The 23,251-nt window shown below is 43.2% G+C and overlaps 1 protein-coding gene across 1 annotated transcript in view; it reads right to left on the bottom strand.

The window, feature by feature from the left end:
* Nucleotides 1-13,280: 13,280 nt before the first annotated feature.
* Nucleotides 13,281-23,251, bottom strand: part of styxl1 (serine/threonine/tyrosine interacting-like 1) — a 29,348-nt gene continuing 19,377 nt past the window's right edge. The window contains exons 6-8 of the mRNA XM_072589206.1: nucleotides 23,149-23,243; nucleotides 16,148-16,257; nucleotides 13,281-13,786 (exon numbers count right to left, since the gene is read on the bottom strand). Of these exons, the coding sequence (XP_072445307.1) occupies nucleotides 13,655-13,786; nucleotides 16,148-16,257; nucleotides 23,149-23,243 (337 nt within the window). The 3' untranslated portion in view covers nucleotides 13,281-13,654. The remainder of the gene's footprint in view (nucleotides 13,787-16,147; nucleotides 16,258-23,148; nucleotides 23,244-23,251) is intronic.

Below are 23,251 nucleotides of genomic sequence, written 5' to 3' on the forward strand. Positions count from 1 at the left end.
CTGCCTCTACCACTTCCTTTGGAAGTTCATTCCATATACGCACCACCCTCTGTGGAAAATGTTGCCCTTCAGGTGTCTTTTAAATTTTGAAATAATCACAACCCAGCAGCGCCATATGCTGCTGACTGACAGCTTGCTCAGCATGGGACCCAACCACACTTATTAGTACAATTAGTACACACCCCTCACCTACACCTCTCAAGTGCAGCCAGCACATTTTGAAGAGAAGCTACAGGCTGTGAGGATTTGGATAGAAAGAAAAGCACACAAATGAGCAACATGCAATTGAGTGGTCCCAGATGGAGTCCTCTGGAATGTTTGAAGACCAGAAGGACTGCAGCTGCAGTCAACAGATGTGAAGTTGGAAATGTTTTCGATCTGGTCTCCTGTATATCAGGGAGACCAAATGCAAGCTCGGGGACTGATTTATGGGGAATCTGCGTTCTGAACGCATCAACCAACCCGGCCTTCCAGTTGCCATCCACTTCAATTCTCCCTCCTACTCCCCTGTCGACATGTGGCCTCCTCCACTGAGAGTGAGGTCAAATGGAAACTGGAGGAACAATACCTGATATTTTGGGGAGCATACAGCCCAATGGCCTCAATATTGACTTAAGCAGCTTCAAAATGCCTCCACTCTCCCATCCCTTGTCCAGTCCACCCCACTCCTCAGCTCCCTGACCTGACCCAATCTGTCCATCTTCCTATTCACCTATCCACTCCACCATTCCCATTGACCAATCACAATAACCCCTTACCTGCATCCACTTATCACCCCCCAGTTGACCTTCCTGTTTCTCGCTTGCTGTCTCAGGAATTTCTGATAAAGAGCTCATGCTCGAAATGTTGACTCTCCTGCTCTTCAGATGCTGCCTGACTGGCTGTGCTTTTCCAGCACCACACTTTTTGCATTTGATCTCCAGCATCTGCAGTCCTCACTTTCTTCTGGATGGCCTACTTCCCCACTGTAGGGGATTCTATGATTCAGATAATCTCTCTCGTCCCTACCCATGGACAAAAACTTTAGCAGAGCTGGTATAAGGCCCTCAGTTGGCAACTAGCCAGATTGATCTGCCATTTTCCTGGTGCTGGCAATACGGTATAATAAACCTGTTGCCATGCAAGGCCTACTTCATGACATGTTAATGTAAGTGGATGCCATCATATTGGCTAATAGTGCTCCAAGGGGTATGCAGGTGATTGCAGTTGTTTGCAGTTTGAAGTCTAAATTTCTCATTTTTGAAATGTTGCCTGAAAAAAAAGCTAGTGGCTTTGTGGAGCATAAATATGCTTCTCTCTGAAATAACAGCATTTGTGCATCCACAACTGCCTTTGCCAATTTTTTAACTGTTATCAGTCAGCTCACAACCCCATCTGCTGCCAAAACTGAGGAAATGCAGTCTAAACCAGGGCACTCAAGGTTTAGAACAGTTAGAAGTTGTGGTCCAAAAACATCAGTTTTACACCAGCCTTTTGGTATCACATTTGGGGGAGCAATGCATAGAAGCGCTCAGAGAGACAAAGGCACTTCCAATGAGTGTACTAATTCATATATTTTTCACCTCCGAGATAAAGAAGTCAACATGACACAACTCTAGGAACAATTAGTGGCTGTTTTATCACGTATCTTTCTTTAATTACACCAAAACACAGCACAGGTCCTTCGGCCCTTGATGTTGTGCCAGCCTTTTACCCAACACTAAGATCAGACTCCCTCTATATTATCTTCCATGTGTCTATCCAAGTTTTGCTTAAATGTCCCTAATGTATCTGACAACTACCACTACTGGAAGTGCATTCCATGCACCCACCATTCTGTGTAAAGAACTGACCTCTGAAATCTGCTCTAAACCTGCTTCCAATTACATTAAAATTATGCCCCCTTGTGATAGACATTTCCGCCATGGGAAAAAGTCTCTGGCTATCCACTCTATGTCTTTCATCATCTTGTACACCTCTCTCAAGTCACCTCTCATCCTTCACTCCAATAAGCCCTAGCTTCCTCAACCTTTCTTCATAAGATATGTCCTCCAGTTCAGGCAACATCCTGATAAATCTCCTCTTTACCCTCTCTAAAGCTTCCAGATCTTTCTATAATAAGGCTACCAGAATTGAACACAATATTCCAAGTGTGGTCTAACCTGGGCTCTATAGAGCTACAGCATAACCTCATGGCTCTTAAACTCAATTGCCCAGCTAATGAAAGCCAACACACCATACGTCTTCTTAACAATACTATCAACCTGGGTAGCAAATTTCAGGGATTAGATTAGATTACTTACAGTGTGGAAACAGGCCCTTCGGCCTAACAAGTCCATACCAACCCTCCGAAGAGCAACCCAGCCAGACCCATTCCCTTACGTTTACCCCTTTAGCATAGCCAATTCACCTAAGCTGCACAGTTTTGGATCCCAAGATCCCTCATTTCCTCCATACTGCTAAAGAATCCTGCATTCTGCATTCAAATTCAACTTTCCAAAATGAATCACTTCACACTATCCCAGGTTGAGCTCCATCTGCCACTTCTCAGCCCAGTTCTGCATCCTGTCAACCTATAACAGCCCTCCACACTATCCAGAAATTCACCAACCTTCATGTCATCAGCAAACTTACTAACCCACCCTTCCACTCCTTCATCCAAGTTATTTATAAAAATCACATAGATCCCTGTGGAACACTACTGGTCACCAAGCTCCAGGCTGAATACTTTCCATCTACCACCATACTGTCTTCTATGGGCCAGCTAATTCTGTTAATTCCTCATTCCTGAAGAAGGGCTCATGCCTGAAACATCGATTCTCCTGCTCCTTGGATGCTGCCTGATCTGCTGCACTTTTCCAACAACGCATTTTCAGCCCAGCTAATGCTGTATCCAGACAGTCAGATTTCCCTGCCTCCCATGCCTCTTTACTTTCTGAATGAGCCTATCAGGGGAAACCTTATCAAACACCTTACTAAAATTCATGTACACCACATCCATTGCTCATCAACATGTTTTGTCACATCCTCAAAGAATTCAGCATGACCTGCCCATCTCAAAGCCATGCTGACTATCTCTAATCAAGCTATGGTTTTCCAAGTAATCATAAATTCTGTCTTTCAGAATTCTCTCCAATATTTTGCTGACCACAGATGTAAGAGTGATTGGTCTGTAATTCCCTTGATTATCCCTATTTGCCTTTCTTGAACAAGGAAATATTTGCCACCCTCTAATCATCTGGTAGTACTCCAATGGATAGTGAGGACACCAAAGATCATTGCCAAAGGCACAGTAATCTCTTCCCTTACTTCCTGTAGAAAACCTGGCTCTATCCTGTCTGGCCCAGGGAATTTATCTACCCTTATGTTTTTCAAAATTTTCAGTACGTCCTCCTTCCTAACATCAATCTGTCCCAGCATAACAGTCTGTTTCACGCTGTCCTCAGAAACATCAAAGTCCTTGTCAATAGTGAATACTGAAGCAAAGTATTTATTAAGGACCTCTCCTACCTCCTCCAACTCTAGACGCAAGTTCCCTCCACTATCCCTGATTGGTCCTACCCTCACTCTGGCCATCTTCTTGTTCCTCACTGAAATGTAGAATGCCTTAGGGTTTTCCTTAATCCTACCTGCTAAAGTTTTTTCATGCCCCCTTCTCGTTCTCCTAGGGCTATTATTCAGTACCTTCCGGGCTACCTTGTAACCCTCTCAAGCCCTGTTTGATGCATGCTTCCTCAACCTTATGTAAGCTTCCTTCTTCCTCTTGATTGGATGTTCCACATTCCTTGTCATCCAAGGTTCCTTCAACCTACCATCCCTTCCTTGCCTCAGTGGGACAGACCTGTCCAGTACTGTCAGCAAGTGCTTCCTAAACAACCTCTATGTGCATTTGAATGTAGTGTCATAGAGTTATATAACACTGAAACAAATCCTTCAGTCCAGTCCAGCCATCCAATCTGACCTAGTCCCATTTTGCCAGCACTTGGCCTATATCCATCTAAACCCTTCTTATTCATGTACCAGTCCAGTTATCTTTCAAATGTTATAACTGTACCCTCTTTAACAACCACTTCTGGTAGGTGTTCCATATATGCACCAGCTTCTGTGAAAAGGTTACCCCTCCAGGTCCTTTTGAAATCTTTGGCCTGTCACTTTATATGCCCACTTGTTTTCGATTCCCCCATCCGAAGAAAAAGACCTTGGGTATTCACCATAGGCATGCCCCTCGTGATTTTGTAAACTTCTGTAAGGTCACCCCTCAGCATTTTTAAGCAGTTTTTCAGGTATTTTCTCCATATCCCTTGATTCCCCAACTAATTTAATGACCCAGTCTCCACATATCTCTCAATGGTAAAGTATTTCACAGATTCACTAGTCTGAGAAGAAATTCCTCCTCAGCTCTGTCTTAAAGGCCCTTACTCTGGGATGATGCCCTCTTGTTTTAGGCTTTTCCATACAGGGAAACAACCTCTCAGTATCTATACTGTCAAGTCCTCTCAGAATCTTTTATGTTCCATTATGGTCACTCCTCATTGTTTTAAACTCCAATGAACACTGAACAAACCTTCTTAACCTCTTCAACAGAAGTAAATCTTCCCATGCCTGGAACTAACGCTCTCTGGACTGCCTCCAATGCCTTGATATCTTTCCTTAGATAATGGCAACAAATATATTCACAGTATTATAGTTGCGGTCTGACTAGTGCCTTGTACAGTTTTAGCAAGACATCCCTATTTTTATATTCCATCCCTTTGAAATTTGCTTTCTCTGTTTCATGCTGAACTTGCATTTTAGGTTATTTATAGTTCATGCATGGGTGCAGCCAAATCCATGTATGCTGCAGTTTTCTCCATTTAAATAATATTCAACTCTTCTATTCTTCCTGCCAAATTGCCAAATATTTTTTGCACTTTGGGCAAAAAACTTGGTAAATGGAATACAATCACTAAACCTGTCTATACACCTCTACAAGTTTTCTATCTCATCCTCGCCACCAGTAAGCTTAACATGGTAAGTTACTTGAAGTTTCTGAGATAAGATATACCTGCATTTGGAAAGACAACGTTTGATTAGGAGTAGTCAGCATGGCTTTGTGCATGGGAGATGATACCTTACTAATTTGTTAGAGTTCTTTGAAGTGACCAGGAAGGTTGACAAGGGCTATGAAGCTATTAATTTTACTCCAGCCAAATCATTCCTGAAGAGTAATTCAGCTCCATCCATAGATAATTTCTTAACAACTTAAATAGACAAGTCTTTTCCCTGGGGATTTAAGGATGGTGTGTTGCTTTCCTGGTGCTAGAGTGAAAGACATCGTGGACAGAGTGCAGGACATCCTCAAGGACGAGGGTGAAGAGCCCGAGGTGGTGGTACACGTCGGCACAAATGATGTCGGGAAGAAGAGGAGGAACATACTACAGCGAGACTTCGCAGAACTAGGAAGAAGGCTAAAAAGCAGGACGTCCAAGGTGGTTATCTCCAGTTTGCTTCCAGTTCCTCGGGCTAGTGTGGCCAGAAGCCGGGAGATAATGGACTTGAACGTGTGGTTGGGGAACTGGTGCAGGAAGCAAGGTTTCAAGTTCTTGGATCACTGGGGTATATTTTATGGTAACCATAAATTCTACAAGAGAGACGGCTTGCACCTTAATAGAACAGGGATCGGCATTCTGGCAGGCAGGTTTTCTGCTGCAACACCGCTACATTTAAACTAAGTAGCTGGGGGGGGAGGGGACAAGCTGGATGTTTAAAAAGGAAATTGAAGGGGTAGTTAGAACAAGAGAAGTCAAGAAAGACAACTGTATCAAGGAGGCAGAAAACTGGAAAAGGCATCATGCTGTAAAGTTGAGTGAAATGAGGGTTGAGGGGAAGGGTGAGAGCAGTAACAAATTAAAAATTCTATATATGAATGCACGAAGCATTAGACACAAGGTGGATGAGCTTGAGGCTCTTTTGGAAATTGGCAGATACGATATTGTGGGGATAACTGAGACGTGGCTTCATGGGGACAGGGCCTGGGAAATGAATATTCAAGGCTACACGTGCTATCGTAAGGATAGACTGACGGGCAGAGGGGGTGGGGTGGCCTTGTTGGTAAGGGAGGATATTCAGTCCCTTGCGCGGGCGGACCTAGAGTCAGAGGATGTAGAGTCAGTGTGGATAGAGCTTCGAAAAAACTAAGGGTAAAAAGACCCTCATGGGAGTCATCTACAGGCCCCCAAACAGTAGTCTGGATGTTGGAGGTAAGTTGAATCAGGAGCTGAAATTGGCTTGTCGCAAAGATGTTACTACAGTTGTTATGGGGGATTTTAACATGCAGGTAGACTGGGAGAATCAGGATGGTATCGGGCCTCAAGAAAGAGACTTTGTGGAGTGCCTCAGAGATGGATTTTTAGAGCAGCTGGTGCTGGAGCCGACCAGGGATAAGGTGATTCTGGATCTGGTATTGTGTAACGAACCAGAATTGGTCAGTGACCTCGAAGTGAAGGAGCCATTGGGAAGTAGTGACCATAATACAATAAGCTTCAATCTGCAATTTGAGAGGGAGTGGGTACAATCTGAAGTGACAATATTTCAGTTGAATAAAGGGAAATATGGAGCTATGAGGGAGCAACTGGCCAAAGTTCAATGGTTCAATACCTTAACAGGGAAGACCGTGGAGGAACAATGGCGGATATTTCTGTGTATAATGCAGAAGATGCAGGATCAGTTCATTCCTAAAAGGAAGAAAGATCCCAGCAGGAGACATGGGCGGCCGTGGCTGACGAGGGAAGTAAAGAAACATATAAGGTTAAAAGAGAAAAAGTATAACTTAGCGAAGATAAGCGGGAAAACGGAGGACTGGGAAGCTTTTAAAGAACAACAGAGGATTAGTAAGAAGGAAATACGCAGAGAAAAAATGAGGTACGAAGGTAAACTGGCCAAGAATATAAAGGAGGATAGTAAAAGCTTTTTTAGGTATGTCCAAGGCAAAAAAATGGTTAGGACAAAAATTGGGCCCTTGAAGACAGAAGCAGGGGAATATATTACTGGGAACGAAGAAATGGCAGAGGAATTAAATGGGTACTTCAGATCTGTGTTCACTGGGGAAGACACAAGCAATCTCCCTGAGGTAACAGTGGCTGAAGGACCTGAACTTAAGGGAATTTCTATTTGCCAGGATTTGGTGTTGGAGAGACTGTTAGGTCTGAAGGTTGATAAGTCTCCGGGACCTGATGGCCTGCATCCCAGGGTACTGAAGGAGGTGGCTTGGGAAATTGTGGATGCGCTGGTGATTATTTTCCAGAGTTCAATAGAATCGGGGTCGGTTCCTGAGGATTGGAGGGCGGCTAATGTTGTGCCACTTTTTCAGAAGGGTGGGCGGGAGAAAGCAGGAAATTATAGACCAGTTAGTCTGACCTCAGTGGTGGGAAAGATGCTGGAGTCTATTATAAAGGATGAAATTACGGCACATCTGGATAATAGTAACAGGATAGGACAGAGTCAGCATGGATTTATGAAGGGGAAATCATGCTTGACTAATCTTCTTGAATTTTTTGAGGATGTAACTCGGAAGATGGACGAGGGAGATCCAGTGGATGTAGTATACCTGGACTTTCAGAAAGCTTTTGATAAAGTCCCACACAAGAGGTTAGTGAGTAAAATTAGGGCGCACGGGATTGGGGGCAAAGTACTAGATTGGATAGAGAATTGGTTGGCTAATAGGAAACAAAGGGTAGTGATTAACGGCTCCATTTCAGAATGGCAGGCAGTGACCAGTGGGGTACCGCAGGGATCTGTGCTGGGACTGCAGCTTTTTACAATATATGTAAATGATATAGAAGATGGTATCAGCAATAACATTAGCAAATTTGCTGATGACACAAAGCTAGGTGGTAGGGTGAAATGTGATGAGGATGTTAGGGGATTACAGGGTGACCTGGACAAGTTAGGTGAGTGGGCAGATGCATGGCAGATGCAGTTTAATGTGGATAAATGTCTGGTTATCCACTTTGGTGGCAAGAACAGGAAGGCAGATTACTACCTCAATGGTATCAAATTAGGTAAAGGGGCTGTTCAGAGAGATCTGGGTGTTCTTGTCCACCAGTCAATGAAGGCAAGCATGCAGGTACAGCAGGTCGTGAAGAAGGCTAATAGCATGCTGGCCTTCATAACAAAAGGGATTGAGTATAGAAGCAAAGAGGTGCTTCTGCAGCTGTACAGGGCCCTGGTGAGACCACACCTGGAGTACTGTGTACAGTTCTGGTCTCCAAATTTGAGGAAAGACATTCTGGCTATTGAGGGAGTGCAGCGTAGGTTCACGAGGTCAATTCCTGGAATGGCAGGATTGCCTTACACGGAAAGACTGAAGCGACTGGGCTTGTATACCCTTGAGTTTAGAAGACTGAGAGGGGATCTGATTGAAACGTATAGGATTATGAAAGGACTGGACACTCTGGCAGGAGGGAACATATTTCCATTGATGGGGGAGTGCCGAACCAGAGGACACAACTTAAAAATACGGGGTAGACCATTTAGGACAGAGATGAGGAGAAACTACTTCACCCAGAGAGTGGTGGCTGTGTGGAATGCTCTGCCCCAGAGGGCAGTGGAGGCCCAGTCTCTGGATTCATTTAAGAAAGAATTGGATAGAGCTCTTAAAGATAGTGGAGTCAAGGGGTATGGAGATAAGGCTGGAACAGGATACTGATTGGGAATGATCAGCCATGATCATATTGAATGGCGGTGCAGGCTCGAAGGGCAGAATGGCCTACTCCTGCATCTATTGTCTATTGTCTATTGTCTAAATGTTGCAGAATTGTTAATAGTTTTGGCGCAGTCATTGTCAGTTCCAGCACAGCTGTTAATTTCAGTGCGGTTGTTGTCAGTTTCAATGTCACCGGACATAACTGTTTCTAACTTATCATTTAACACAAGCCGTCCTGTCTGGGGAGACCCTGCTATGTATTTTCATGACCCATCTACGAAGAGGGTCTCCTCAGCTGTGTTAGGGGGGTATCTTTTACTCTTCCCCCTATTTTAGTTCCTGTCTATATCCCCATAGTTGTGCGGTTTCCCTTAAATCGAGGCAGAATTCCCTCAGCTGGGTTTTCCCCTGTATCCCTAACTATTACCACAGACTGACTTGGGGGTAAAAAAAACTGCCTCCCACTTTGCCCTTCTCATATTGGAAACAGCCCTCAGTTTCCCTGTGTTTAGCAGCTCTAGCAGGTCGTGTTTAGTGTGGAGGATGACATTCTCTGTCATTACTATGGGCTTGCTGACCCTAACGGCCCAAGCAGCACAGTCTAAGGCTGTTTTGCACCTGGGCAACCTAGTGACTACTGGCCCTTCTGTAGTTGAGTAGTACCCTACGGGCCTTCTCTTGCTACTGTGATCTTGGGTGACCACTGCGGAGTAAAATCCTCCTTCGTTATGACAGTGGATGTGAAAATCCTTGCTGGGATCTGGCAGCCCTAGCCCGGGAGCTGATATGAGTTGAGTTTTAAGCTGTCTGTATGCCTCCTCCTGTTCTGGCTCCCAGGTTACAGGTTGCAAGGCGGGCTTGCCTCCTTTAAGTAAACTCTGGATCAGTTCAGCCAATTTTGCGAACTCAGGTATAAAGTTCTGACTGTAGACGAATAGCCCCAAGACCTTTCTGTCTCCCTGACAGTGGCAGTTTGTGGCATCTGTTGGATTGCCTTCTTGCAGTTGTTGGGTATTTCTTTGAGTCCTTGGGACATAAGGTGTCCCTGGTATAACACTTGTGTTTTGCCAATTTGTGCCTTTGTGGGGCTAACTTTCAACCCTGTGGTTGCCAATTCATGCAATACTAGACATAAAGCTTCCTGGTGTCCTGACTCGGACTCTGAGGCAAATAGGATATGATCTACATATTGGAGGGCAGTGCTACCCTCTGGTAAATCTATTCTCTTCAGAATGTCGTTCATCACCCTGTGAAAAATAGTGGGGCTGTTGTGGAACCCTTGTGGCAGGTGAGTCCACGTGTACCGCCTGTCCCTTACTGTAAAAGTGAATTTGTTCTGGAACTCAGGGTGTAACTGGATAGACCAGAAACTATTGACTATGTCTAAAACAGTAGAAGTCTTGTGTTCAGGGGCCAGGCCGTTTAAAACGGTGGCGGGGTCTGCTACAATGGGGTGCAATTTGGGGGTGACCTTATTAAGTTCTGTATAATCAATGGTGAGCCTGTAGCTCCCGTCAGGCTTTATTACTGGCCACGTTGGGGAATTAGTTGTACTTGTGGTTTCTTTCAGGATTCCCTGTTTCACTAGTCCTTTCACTATCTCCACAACTGCTTTTTCTGCTTCAGGTTTTATTGGGTATTGCCGGTGGGGCTTTTACTCCAGTCTGGGAACCCTTATTGGGTTTATGTTAAATAGATCTGAATCCAACTTTATTTCTGCCCATGTTCCAATGTCGGAGGCTCAGATGGCTCAGAATCCCCCCTTTTCAAGGTTCCAGTCCCTACTGGTGACTGTAGCCATTTTAAAATTTTCAAGGTGACTTGTAAGTTTCCCAGTCTGTCTTCTGACCGGCCTGTCTGGGCCAGATCAATTTCTCTTTTGCACTATCGATTAGAACATTATATTCTCTCATAAGATCATTGTCCATTATGGTGCCCTCGTTATTTTGGCATGCATTGAATTTCATGGGGATATATATATATATATATATATATATATATAATATATATACTACGTGGGTAGTTTCACTTAGGTAAGCTGGTGTTTTATCCCCTCCTACTCCAGTTAAGTGAATCATTTTGTTTGTATATGGTAAGGGTTAGTTTGTGATGGATACAGCTGTTCCTGTGTCTACTAGCATCTCACATTTCCTCCCTCCTATTACTGCAGGCGTGTAAATTCTCTCTCTCTCTTACCCTCACAAATGGGGGCAGCTCTGTTTCCATGGTGTTCCGGGTGATGTTTGGGGATGCCCTATGCTTTTCTCAGCACACTGCTTCTATGTATCCTATTCTTTTGCAGTGGTTGCAGTATTTTACATGGCTCCCTGCTCTATCCCCTGCTTGTGGGACTCTACACTCTTGAGCAAAGTGTCCCTGTCAGTCACAGTTGTGGCAAGATCATTTTATTCCATTCTTGCCTCTATTCCAGTTGGCTGCTTTGTCAGGTCTTGCCATTGTCACAGGAGCTTCTGCATCCTGCATCCCGTTAGCCCACTCAACTGGATCATCATAATCCTGGTACATTATTACTCCCATTTTCAGGATGGCTTGGTGGGCGCTAGAGAGCCCATCTTTAAATGCCAGGTCCCCCTGATCTGGGTTTGCTTGCCCTGAGCATTCCTGATAGTCCCTAAATAATCATTCTCCACATCCAGAGGCTCCTTCCCCTTTACGTTGCTTAGTGTTCGTGATCCTGCTCCAGTTCGTGGAAGCATTTCCTAACACCCCCTGGATTTCTTTAAAATTAGTGAATGGGCCTGCTGGGCACCTATCCCAGCTGAAGGGCGACAGGATGTGTCCACCATCCTCCCTTAAAGTCTCGGGCTGCTGTGGCATTGGGTCCGCCAGCTACCTGCCTCCACTTGCCTACTGGGCAAGCTGCCTGGACCAGCTGGTGTATGTCCTTGGTGCCTGCCCATACACTATCTAGCTCTTCCCAGAACCTGGTGTTTGCGCTTCGGGGCTGTAATTTGCCCAGGGATGTCATAATTTGCTGCCTCTCCCCTGGGGTGAAGGGTTTATAATTCACTTTGGGCATTGAGTCTGTTCCCCCTCTGGTAATGGGTGCTAAGTTATACTCTTGCATGATTTGGGGAGAAAGTCAATTTCCCTTTCCTCCTGTATTTTTTCTAATCTGTATTCTAGCTCCTTTATCCTGCCCTCCAGCTCCTCAATTCATTCTTGGCCTTTTCTCCACCTGCTAGTAGAGGCACCTACTTATTCAATTAGGCCTGCTAATTGGTACACTAACATTACTCCTATCTCTTTAGTTTTACTTTGTTTCTGTTTACCTATTCACTCTGGGATGGATCCCAACCACTTTTCTTCATTTGCTCTGTCAGCGCTAGTCTGTCTGCCTTGTATTTCTCAATAAGGGAACCTGCAGTATCCCCCTTAAAACTTTGATCTGCCATCTCACAGATTGTGTCCCCCCAGATACCACCAACAGTAAAGTGTTCTAACCAGTGGGGACTTCTCTACCCCCGGCCAATAATACTGTCCCAGCACAATCTCTACAGCTGTAGCATTCTCCTAGCAAGTTGTGCTCTCTATCAGTGGGACTTCTCTATCCCCCTCCCCCACCCCCCCCAACCTGGCCACCACTACTAGTCGGTATCTACCGGTCAGCTGGGAATGCTGACTCAATAGGGTGTGCTCTCTACCGGGCCTCCTCTACCCTCCTGGCCACCTCTACTGACCCAACAACTCCCAATAGGCCCAGAAACCTACTTCTAGCCCAGTGTGCTCTCTACCGGTGGGACTCTTCACCCTCCCGGCCACCCCACTATTCAAGTTTTGTTGCTCTACTACAGACTGACAGGGTATCGCAATTACTCACAGTGTCCACGCTCCCTACCTTGGTAACATGGTAAACCTGAGGTTTGGCTCTTGGTCAGAGTGATCAGCTCCTCTTCCTCACCACATTGGAAATTACAAGTACAGACAGCACCCAACTTTTAACTTAAACTCTAACTGGACTCTGCGTTGTTCGCCCCTACAGAGTCCAATGTTACCTGACTTTGCCACTTTTGCTTCACAACTTCTAGTGCCCTTGGTGCCTCAGTTCCCACTTCAAATCCCAACCTTCGCATAGGGGGGCTACCCCTCTTAACAAATGGTTTAGGGCAGGGTTTTTGAGACAGGCACTACCTTGTCCTCTGGCTGATTCAGCGTAAGCAGCAGGTTCTTACAACAGTTAATACAGTAAACACTTATTCTCCACAGACATACACTTAAATATTTTTAATTCAGTACTGTACCAATTAGACCCATCCACCTTAAACTAATCAACTAGGTTTTAAGTGCACTGTGCTGGCATTCTGGTGGCCCCAGGCGGTGTCTGTGTTTGCTCTGCTGTCTCTCGCCACATTGTGGTCCGATGGCCATCTTGTGTGTCAAGTGGCCAACTTATGGCTCAGCGGCCATCTTGTGTGTTTGTGTGCCTAGTGTCACCCTGCTCCGTGCCATCTCCCACTTCAGTAGTTTCCTAAGCCTATTGTGATTTCTTTGTTTCAAAACTGACTCATTTCACATCTTTACCCACAGGAATATTATGTTGTTTTCAATTTCCTCTCATTTTTAATTCCATTTTCAACTGTTAAAAAAAAGTGTTGATTCAGGAGAGGGCAAAATAAATCCAAACAATATGATGACTAATTTCCCCAACAGCTGCTCAGCCTGGTGTTCTGATAACAGTTGGGACAGTCAGGCATCATTTAAAACAATATTTAACACTGCACTCATATGAAAGCTTGAAATACAAATTAATGATAAATCCACTACATACAATCCAAGATGCATTAATTTGTTGTTATACAAAATGTTACAATCACAATTAAGAATTCTACAGAAAACTAAAATCAGTGTCAGTATAAATTAAATCTTGGGCATCTTTCATGTAATCAAATTATTAACTCTTAAAAAAACAGAAATGTATTCAACTGTAAATTCATGGTGAATGCACCTTAGTTTTTACAGCTTACAAAAATTTCAGTAATAAGGGTCAGAGACATTTGTGATCTTTTCCTGCAATACAGATGTCTCCCATTTAGAAAGCTGCCATACAAAATCTCGATGTGGTCGAATGGTTGCTTTACACTTCTGAACAAGTGCCCAAGCATCCTAGGGGAAAAGAACATTTCGGTACTTTTAATTCATCTGGAAACTCCACCGCTCAAATGATGGCAACCAAAAATATGACTTAGATTTCTCAGTAGTATCAAGTAAACTGTGGCTCAATTTTCATCACTGTAGTTGGATAGGGAGAGATGGGTCTTCCCCATGTTCTGGAGTTTGGCACAGTGCCTTTTCCTCTTTCTTTTTTTCAGTGAGAACTTTTTTGGAGTTTGAAAGCTCTTTCTTTTGTGAGAAAGAACTGTGCATTCTTGTTGGATTGACCCTTTGAAACCCTAAGAATTTTCTTAATATAAATTTCAGATTTGTTCTACTAGGGCCAACTACCTTTGCGAATGGTAGACCTGAACTATGCCTTTACAATTATTATTGGCTCACTCATTGGGGCATTCAACTAGAAATGCAGTAAATAGATTGACAAGTTGCCACTGCAGTAAGTTGAGGTGGGGTTGAACAACTGATAAAAGATTCATGTCCCCTCCAAGTCCCATCACTGGGAATTGGCACCTTAACAGAATTTGAAGGAATGAATATAAAGCAGAAATAGAAGAAGCAGCATCCCAGGAACATTTCCATTTCAAGCAACAATAGAAAGAAGAAATAGTTCTTCCCAGCTTGTGACTCAAAGAGAAAAACATTTAAACTGGGAAACTGAGAGTCCAAAGATGTCCAGGTTAGTTGAACTGGCCATGGTAAATTGCTCACAGTGTCTAGAGATGTGCCGGCTAAGTGGTTAGCCCTGGGAAATGCAGGGTAGAGGGGCCGGTCTGATGGGATGCTCTTTGGAGGGTTGGTGTGGAATCACATAGCCGAATGGCCTGCTTCCACCCTGTGGGGATTCTATGATTCTATGGGAGTGGTGATCAAATGACTTTTTTCTCAGGAGAAAATGAATTATACACAGAACAGAATCTTTCCCTGTTGTGAGGCAAGTGGCTGGAGAGGAACATTACCAGTTAGGCTGATGTCAGGGACTTGGCTTCCCACCAGCACAGGAAATAAAATCTTGAGGCGGCAGACCCTAGGCTTCATCTTTCTTACCTGCCACAATTGAGGGCTTAAATGGTCAACTAGCAACCAATTGACAACCACTTAAGGGCCTCTCCGCACCCCCATGACAATGGACTTCCAGCAGGTGGACTTCCAGCAGGTGAGAATAATGGCAGCTCGCCTAACTGATAAAGTAGATAGCCAGCAAACAGGTTGATGGGGTAAGGTCTGCCTTTTACTGAGGTTGATTGGTGGTGGTGGGGGGGGCTTGGGAACAGTGCTGGCCATGGAACTTCATCACTTATTGCTGACATTCTGACACCCATTCCCCATGACCCCCAGCCTTGTTGATTCCTCCTGGACTTTGGTGTTTGAGTGTACCATCAGAGGCCACAAGTTTTGAAACCTGTGCTGTAGCTGCTGATCTCTGATTTTCCAACAGTTTGAGAGCTGTCCTGGGAAGTGATGTGCTGAAAATCCCACCAAGGGGCAGCTCAGGTGTCAGATAGGCACAAAATTTAGTGGGCTTTCCTATTTGTGTTCGATACAGAGTGGCAGTTCCTACTGCACTTTAAAGTAAAAGCAGAAATTTTGGCCATAGTTTGGGAAGAGATTTATTTTATTTTGTTCCATGCTTCCTCATGCTGTACAAATTAAGCTACTCAAACCGCAAGTGACAGTTGGGGAAAGGGACTAGTGAGACAATGGTCAACATCAACACAGTACAATGGGACTCACTATACTCTACCTAACACTTGGTCCAAAAAAAGCAGAAATATCCACAATTAGGAGGTTCCACCTCCTTTGTCACTGGTCCCTATCCAAAGGCATGCCACAGTAAACATCATGTCCCAAGGCTGTATCTCAAATAATTTTCCTTTATATTTCCACTTTTTTGAGAATCCAGACAATCAGCCACTCATGCTTTTCACACTGTAATCATAGAATCTCTACAGTGCAGAAAGAAGCTATTTGGTCCATCAAGTTTGCAGTGACCTTTCAAATAGCATTCCACCCAAATCCAGCCTGCCCACCCTGTCCTTGTAACCCCACACTTAGCATGGCTAATCTACCTAACAGGCATATCTTTGGACTATGGGAAGAAACCGGAGCATCCAGCAGAAACACACGCAGAAATAGGGAGAATGTGCAAACTCCACACAGACAAGAGTGGAATCGAAACTAGGTCCCCGGTGCTGTGAGGCAACAGTGCTAACCACTGTGCCACCGTGCTGCCCTTTAATCAGACGATAGTGAAAGAAAAGATAGTTTAAGAACGGTGTTATCATATTGTTCTCAGAGCATAGCTGGCCTTGATACTACCACATAAGTTTACTTGTGTAAAAGTTTTTCAGTTACCTTCAGTGCAATTTTCTGAGAATACATGAGGTAGGCCATCACTATAGTACAGCAACGACTTATACCCAAAGTGGAGAATACCAGCACTGCACCTTTATCTAATTGTTCATCTGGAAGAAAGGAATGTGTTTAATGTACATTTGATACACCTCATATTAAAATTCTTTAATTACATGTAATCAAGAGAGAAAGGTCATAGGTCCTGAATTTGCTCAATCATTCTAGCAAACACTACTGGGTGTGGGCATGGAAAACTAGGATATGCTTTGTTGCAACCTTACTATGGCATGCTGTTGGATATGATAAAGGAGGTGTGTGTGTGTGTGTGTGTGTGTCCCAGTGTGCCACCAGAGATGTGGGGTCAACTCCTTTATTCAAACCTCTGAGCAATGAAGGAAAGCATGCTAAGTGCTTTCATAATCACCCTAGCTATGTATGTATGATGCTAACTTCAAAGAACTGAACTTCTAGGTCTCTCTATTCCATAACACTACCCAAGGCCCTACTTTTTATTGCTTCAGTCCTGCCCTGTTTACTTTACCAAAATGCAATACCTTGCAATTATCCAAATTATCTGCCACCCATCAGCCCCAGTTGATCAAGATCTCTTTGTAATCTTAGATTATCTTCTTCACTATGCACCATAAGGTCTGAAGTGTGGATTTTCACCAATGATTGCACAATGTTCAGCAGCATTCATGACTCCTCAGAATCTGAAGTAGGCCATGTCCAAATGCAGCAAGATCTGGACAATATTCAGGCAAGTGGCAAGTAATATTCACGCCACCCATATGCCAGGTTATGATATTCACCAATAAGAGACAAATTAACCACTGCCCCTTGACATTCAATGGTGTTACCATTGATCAACATCATGGGAGTTATCAACAATCAGAAACTCAACTGGACTCACCCTATAAATTCAGTGGCTACAAGAGCAGGTTAGAGGCTCTGAGTACTGTGGTGAGTAACTCATCTTCTGGCTCCCAAAAACCTGTCCACCATCTACACGCACAAATCAGGAGCGTGATGGAATACTCCCCATTTATTGATGAGTGCAGCCCCAAAAACTCTCAAGAAGCTTGAATCCATCCAGAGAAAAGCAGACCCCTTCATTTGCACCATATCCCCAAGCATCCATTCCCTCCATCACTGACACTCAGTAGCAGCATCTACAAGGTGCACTGCAGAAATTTACCAAAGTTACTTAGGCAGCACCTTCCAAACCCACAACCACTTCCATCAAGAAGGACATGGGCAGCAGATATACAGGAACACCACATCCTGCAAATTCCCCTCCAAGCTATTCACCATCCTGAACTTGGAAATATATTACTGTTCCTTCACTGTCACTGAGTCAAAATCCTGGAATTCCCTCCCTAATGGCATTGTGGGTCAACCAACAGCAGGTGGACTGCAGCAGTTCAAGAAGGTAGTTCACCACCACCACCTTCTCAAGGGCAACTCAGGACGGGCAATAAATGCTGGCCAGCCTGCGAAGTCTGCATCCCACAAAATGAATAAATACAAAAAGCTATACCATCAATTTTGGTGTAATCCACAAACTTACAAATCATGCCTTCTATGTTCTCATCTAAATCATTTATATAAATGACAATCAAAAGTGGGCCAGCACTGAATACTGTGGAACACTGCTGGTTACAAGCCTCTAGTGCGACAAATAACCCTCCACCATCACTCTATTGTCTCCTGCCATTAAGCCAATTTTGTATCCAATTGGCAAGTTCATCCTGAATCCCATGTGATCGAACTTTACTTATTAGTCTACTATGTAGAACCTTGTCAAAGGAGTTACTAACGTCCAAATAAACAATAACCACTGCCACGCTCTCATCAATCTTCTTGGTTACTTCCTCAAAGAACTCAAGTTTGTGAGACACTATTTCCCTTGCACAAAACCATGCTGATTATTCCCAATCATTCTTTGCCTCTCAAAATGCATATAAGTCCTACCTTTCAAAATTGCTTCCAACAACTTACCCACCATTGAAGTCAGACTCATGGGTCTCTAGTTCCCAGACTTCTCTTTACATCCATTCTTAAACAAAGGCACAACATTAGGCCACTTTTGGAATATTGTGACAATTCTAGTCTCCTTCCTATCACAAGGATGTTGTGAAACTTGAAAGGGTTCAGAAAAGATTTACAAGGATGTTGCCTGGAGAATTTGAGCTACAGGGAGAGGCTGAATAGGCTGGGGCTGTTTTCCCTGGAGTGTCGAAGGCTGAAGGGTGACCTCAGAGGTTTATAAAATCATGAGGGGCATAGATAGGATAAATAGACAAGGGTCTTTTCCATGGGGTGGGGAATCCAGAACTAGAGGCATAGGTTTAGGATGAGAAGGGAAAGATATAAAAGATATAAAAGGAATGAGCTGCCAGAGGAAGTGGTGGAGGCTGGTACAATTGCAACATGTAAAAAGCACCTGGATGGGTATATGAATAGGAAAGGTTTAGAGGGATATGGGTCAAGTGCTGGCAAATGGGACTAGATTAGGTTGGGATATCTGGTCGGCATGGACGAGTTGGACCAAAGGGTCTGTTTCCATGCTGTACATCTCTATGACTCTATTAGCCACTCTCCACTCATCCAGCAGTTATGGATGATATACATATTACTGCAAAAGACCCTCAATTTCATCCCTAACTTTCCACAATGTCCTGGGATACACTAGATCAGGTCCTGGAGACTTATCCACCTTTATGTTTTCTAAGACCTCCAGCACTTCCTCTTCTGTAATGTGAACAGTTTAAAAACATCAATATTTCACTCCCTCAGTCCTCTTGCCTCCATTTCTTCTCCAGTAAAAACTGATGGGAAATATTCATTTAATATCCCTCCCATCTCCTGAGGTTCAACACATAGTCAACTTCTTTGATCTTTAAAGGGCCCTACTTTCTCTCTTCCTGTTGTCTAGTTCCTAATGTACTTGGAGAATCTCTTTGGACTATCTCATTTGCCTCCCTGGTCTCCCTCACCGTTCAAGAGATTCATTTGAACCCAGTTGTCTATATCTAATTTATGATTTTTTAAAATTCTTTACTAAAACCTCAATATCTTTATTATCCATTTTTCTCTAATCCTATCAGCCTTACTTCTCACTATAACAGGAACTTAATGACTCTGAACTCGGGTTATCAAATTTTTAAAACGTCCCTCTCACATATCAAAAGTCCCTTTACCTTTGAACAGTCTACTCCAATCAACTTTCGAAAGTTCTTGTCTCATACCATTAAAATTTACCTTACTCCAATTTGTTATGAAGGTAGAAGTACTGTACCTTTAAAAGAGTTGATAAGCTAGCAAGGACAAAGCACAGGGAGTCTGGAACAAGGTAACAAGGTAACACTTGGTCGAAACAGTTGGGAGCAGTGGGGTTACCATGAAACAAAAACAAATTCAAATTCGGCCAATCAGTTTAAATTATGCCCCAAGATACCAGAATGCAATCAAATTTGAATTTAGTATTTTGATAATATTAAAACCAATGAAACAATTCAATGTTCTGGGGTATAAAATCAGATATTTTGAACAGCTAGAGGGAGAACTGCCAAGCCAACAACAAATACAGACTGCCAGCAGAACAATTCTCTGAAAGGTACCTGTCTATAATAAGTTTGCTCAGAACATCAAAACGAGGACATAGGAAAATCTGCAGAGGAAGATACAAAGAGAAGATTCGACAGCTGACTGATTTTGAAAGTTGAGAGTGTTTTTACAAATCTTAATCAGGATTTTTTAATCAGACAAGTATTGTAGAGTGGGAAGAGAAAGGAGCTGTAAATAGTTGTTGTTTTAAAATCCTCTGTTGGATTTAAAGAATAAAGTTGTTAATTTTTACTTTAAATAGTGATCCCAGGGATAGTTCTTTGCCTCTCGAATTTTAACAGATTACAGCATGGGGTGAATCTTTTCTGTGTTGCTGGTTTAAACTAGCAGAGGGATTTACCCCATGTCATAACAAATTAAAAACTTTAGTTTTTATGGAAGGCTATTCCTGTCTTATGTTAGTCATTGCCTTCCACTCCAGAAATGACCCATTTATTCCTGCTGTCTGCTTCCTGTCTATTGACGAATTCTCAATCCATGACAATATATTACCACCAATCCAATAGGTGATTTTGCACACTAAATGTGGAACTTGATCAAAAGCTTTCTGAAAATCCAAACCTACCACATCCACTGGTTCTCCCTGATCTATTCTACTAATTATGTCCTCAAAATACTCCAGTAGTTTTGTGAAACATGATTTATCTTTTATAAATCAATTTTAACTTTGTGTCATCCCTTCTGTATTCTCTAAGTATCCTGTTATGACATTCTTTATAATAGACACTAACATTTTTCCTTCCATTTATATTAAATCAACCAGTCTGTAATTCTCCGTTTTCCCCACTTGCTCCTTTTTAAAACAGTCGGATTACATTTCGCATACTCCAATATGTTGGAACCGTTGCAGAATCTAAGAATTTTGGATGATGATGACAAACACATCCACTATTTCTATAACCACCTACTTCAATACCCTGATTATCAGGCCTTGGGGTTTTTTCAGCTTTCAGTCCCATTAATTTTTCCAGCACTATGAACTCATAATATTAATCTTCATCAATTCATCCTTCATAATAGACCCTTGCTTCTGTATCATTTCTGGTAAATTATTTGTGTCCTTCTCTGTGAAGAAAGGCTAAAGTAGTTGGTTAAATGCTCTGCCATTTCAAAGTTCTCCATTATCAATACTCCATTTTCAGACTGTAAGGAACCTGCATTTGTCTGCACTAATATTTTACTTTATACATTCTCGATGGTGGGTCCTGCCTGAAAAGTCAACTTTCCTGCTCCTCTGATGCTGCTTGACCTGCTGTGCTTTTTCCAGCTCCACATTTTATTGATTCGGACTTTCTAGCATCTGTAGTTCTCACTATTTCCACTTTATACATTCTTATTTAATCTCTTACAGTCCACTCTTATATTCCTCATATAGTGTACTTTCCCCTCTTAATCAATTTCTTGGTCCTGCTTTCCTGAATTTCAGTCCTCAGCCTTGCTCCCTTTTCTAGCAACTCAATATGCCTTCTCTTTGAATCTATTACTTAATTTCTTGTAATAGTCATAGTTGAGCCACTTTTTCTGTTGTGTTCTTTCAGCCCAATAGGAATGTATAAATGTTGCAAAGCATGCATTTGTTCCTGAAATATTAACTATTGCCTATTCACTGACATGCCTTTTAATGAAGTTACCCAGTATACTTCCAGCCAACTCATCCCTCAAAACTTTGCAGGTTCCTTTGTTTAGATTTAGGACCCCTGTTTCAGATTTGACTCATCACTTTCTATCTCAGTGAAGAATTCTAGCATACAACATAGCACAGAACAGGCCCTTCGGCCCACGATGTTGTGCCGAACGTTTGTCCTAGCTTAAGCACCTATCCATGTGCCTATCCAATTGCCGCTTAAAGGTCACCAATGATTCTGACTCTGCCACTCCCACAGAATCATGCAGAATCATGCTAGAAAGGGTTTAGAGGGGTATGGGCCAAGTGTGAGTAAATTGGACTAGATTAGGTTGGGATACCTGGTCAGCATGGACGGGTTGGACCGCTAGGTCTGCTTCCATGCTGCACATCTCTATGACTCTATATTTTGGAAGCAGTCATTTGGCCCATGGAATCAACACTGACCCTTCAAAGAGCATCCCACCCAGACCCATTCCCCTACCCCTGCAAGCCAGAATTTCCCCAGGCCAATCCACTAAACCTACACATCTTTGGACTGTGGGACGAAACCCATGCAGACACGGGGTGAAGATGCAAACTCCACAAAGACAGTCATCCGATGCTGCAATGGAACCTGGGTCCCTGGCACTGTGAGGCAGCAGTGCTAACTGCTGAGCCACCTTGTCAGCCAATCACTTGTTATGATCACTTTTTCCTAAAAGGTCTTTGACAACAATGTTATGAAGTAATTCCTTTTCATTGAGAGGGCTACACAGAAAGGGCTGGAGAATGGGTATAGCTGGGTGCTCTTTCGGGAGCTGGTGCAAACACGATGGGTCAACTGGCCTCTTTTGATGCTGTAAAATTCTATAATTCTATGATTAACAAGTCACTGAATGATAAGTTATTTGTTTTGTATAAAAGCAGGACAAGACTGTTCCGAAATTGACATTAAACTACCCTGGCAGGAGTTTCAGATGAAATAGTCATATCACCTAACCAGGAGAAAGTGAGGACTGCAGAAGCTGGAGATCAGAGTCGAGAGCGTGTTGCTGGAAAAGCACAGCAGGTCAGGCAGCATCCGAGGAGCAGGAGAATTTACGTTTCGGGCATATTCCTGACAAAGGGCTTCTGCCTAAAACGTCCATTCTCTCTACCCCTCGGATGCTGCCTGACCTGCTGTGCTTTTCCAGCAACACACATGTCACCTCACCACACTGATAAACTGACATGCACTGCTACTTTTCTGAAATTCTAGTTGAGATATTCTGACTTAGTCTGCTGTTACCTAAGCAGCGATTGCTCGATACAACCACTGGATTCCCAAAACAAAATATCCTATTCCCCACACTAAAAAAGATAAAGTTGTCACAATCCTACCAGACCATAAAGCTAGTCTCTCATTAGACAGATGATTGGTGGTGGTTTAATCTGAGAGTCACCATACCTGAGGCGAGGGGAAAGCTTAAGAAGGTGAATCCTTCATTGTAACCTTCTCGTAATAATGTCCCTGACTTTCATGAGCACAAAAAAGTCCCAGTAACATTGCAACTGGTGGATTGCTTCAATGAAGCTGTTTTTAACCACAAAATCAAAACCTCTTCCCTAACATGTCAACTTTTATAGTACAGCGTCTGCAGGCCTCAGCATTGACAGGCAAACTATTAACTCATTGAAATGACACAGTGCACTTTTATACTGTGACACTTGCATTTGTGTGCTGCAAAGGAAATTTAATATTTGCAGGAGTAGTAATTAAACTCACCGAGGAATTCACACATCATTGGGAAGTAGGCCAGAAGACTAGTTTCTTCTGAAGAAGGAATGTGTAAAATTGGAGTTAAGCTCTCTTCTGCAATGCTAAAATG

The sequence above is a fragment of the Chiloscyllium punctatum genome, chromosome 19 (assembly GCF_047496795.1).
Source record: "Chiloscyllium punctatum isolate Juve2018m chromosome 19, sChiPun1.3, whole genome shotgun sequence".
Lineage (NCBI taxonomy): Eukaryota > Metazoa > Chordata > Chondrichthyes > Orectolobiformes > Hemiscylliidae > Chiloscyllium > Chiloscyllium punctatum.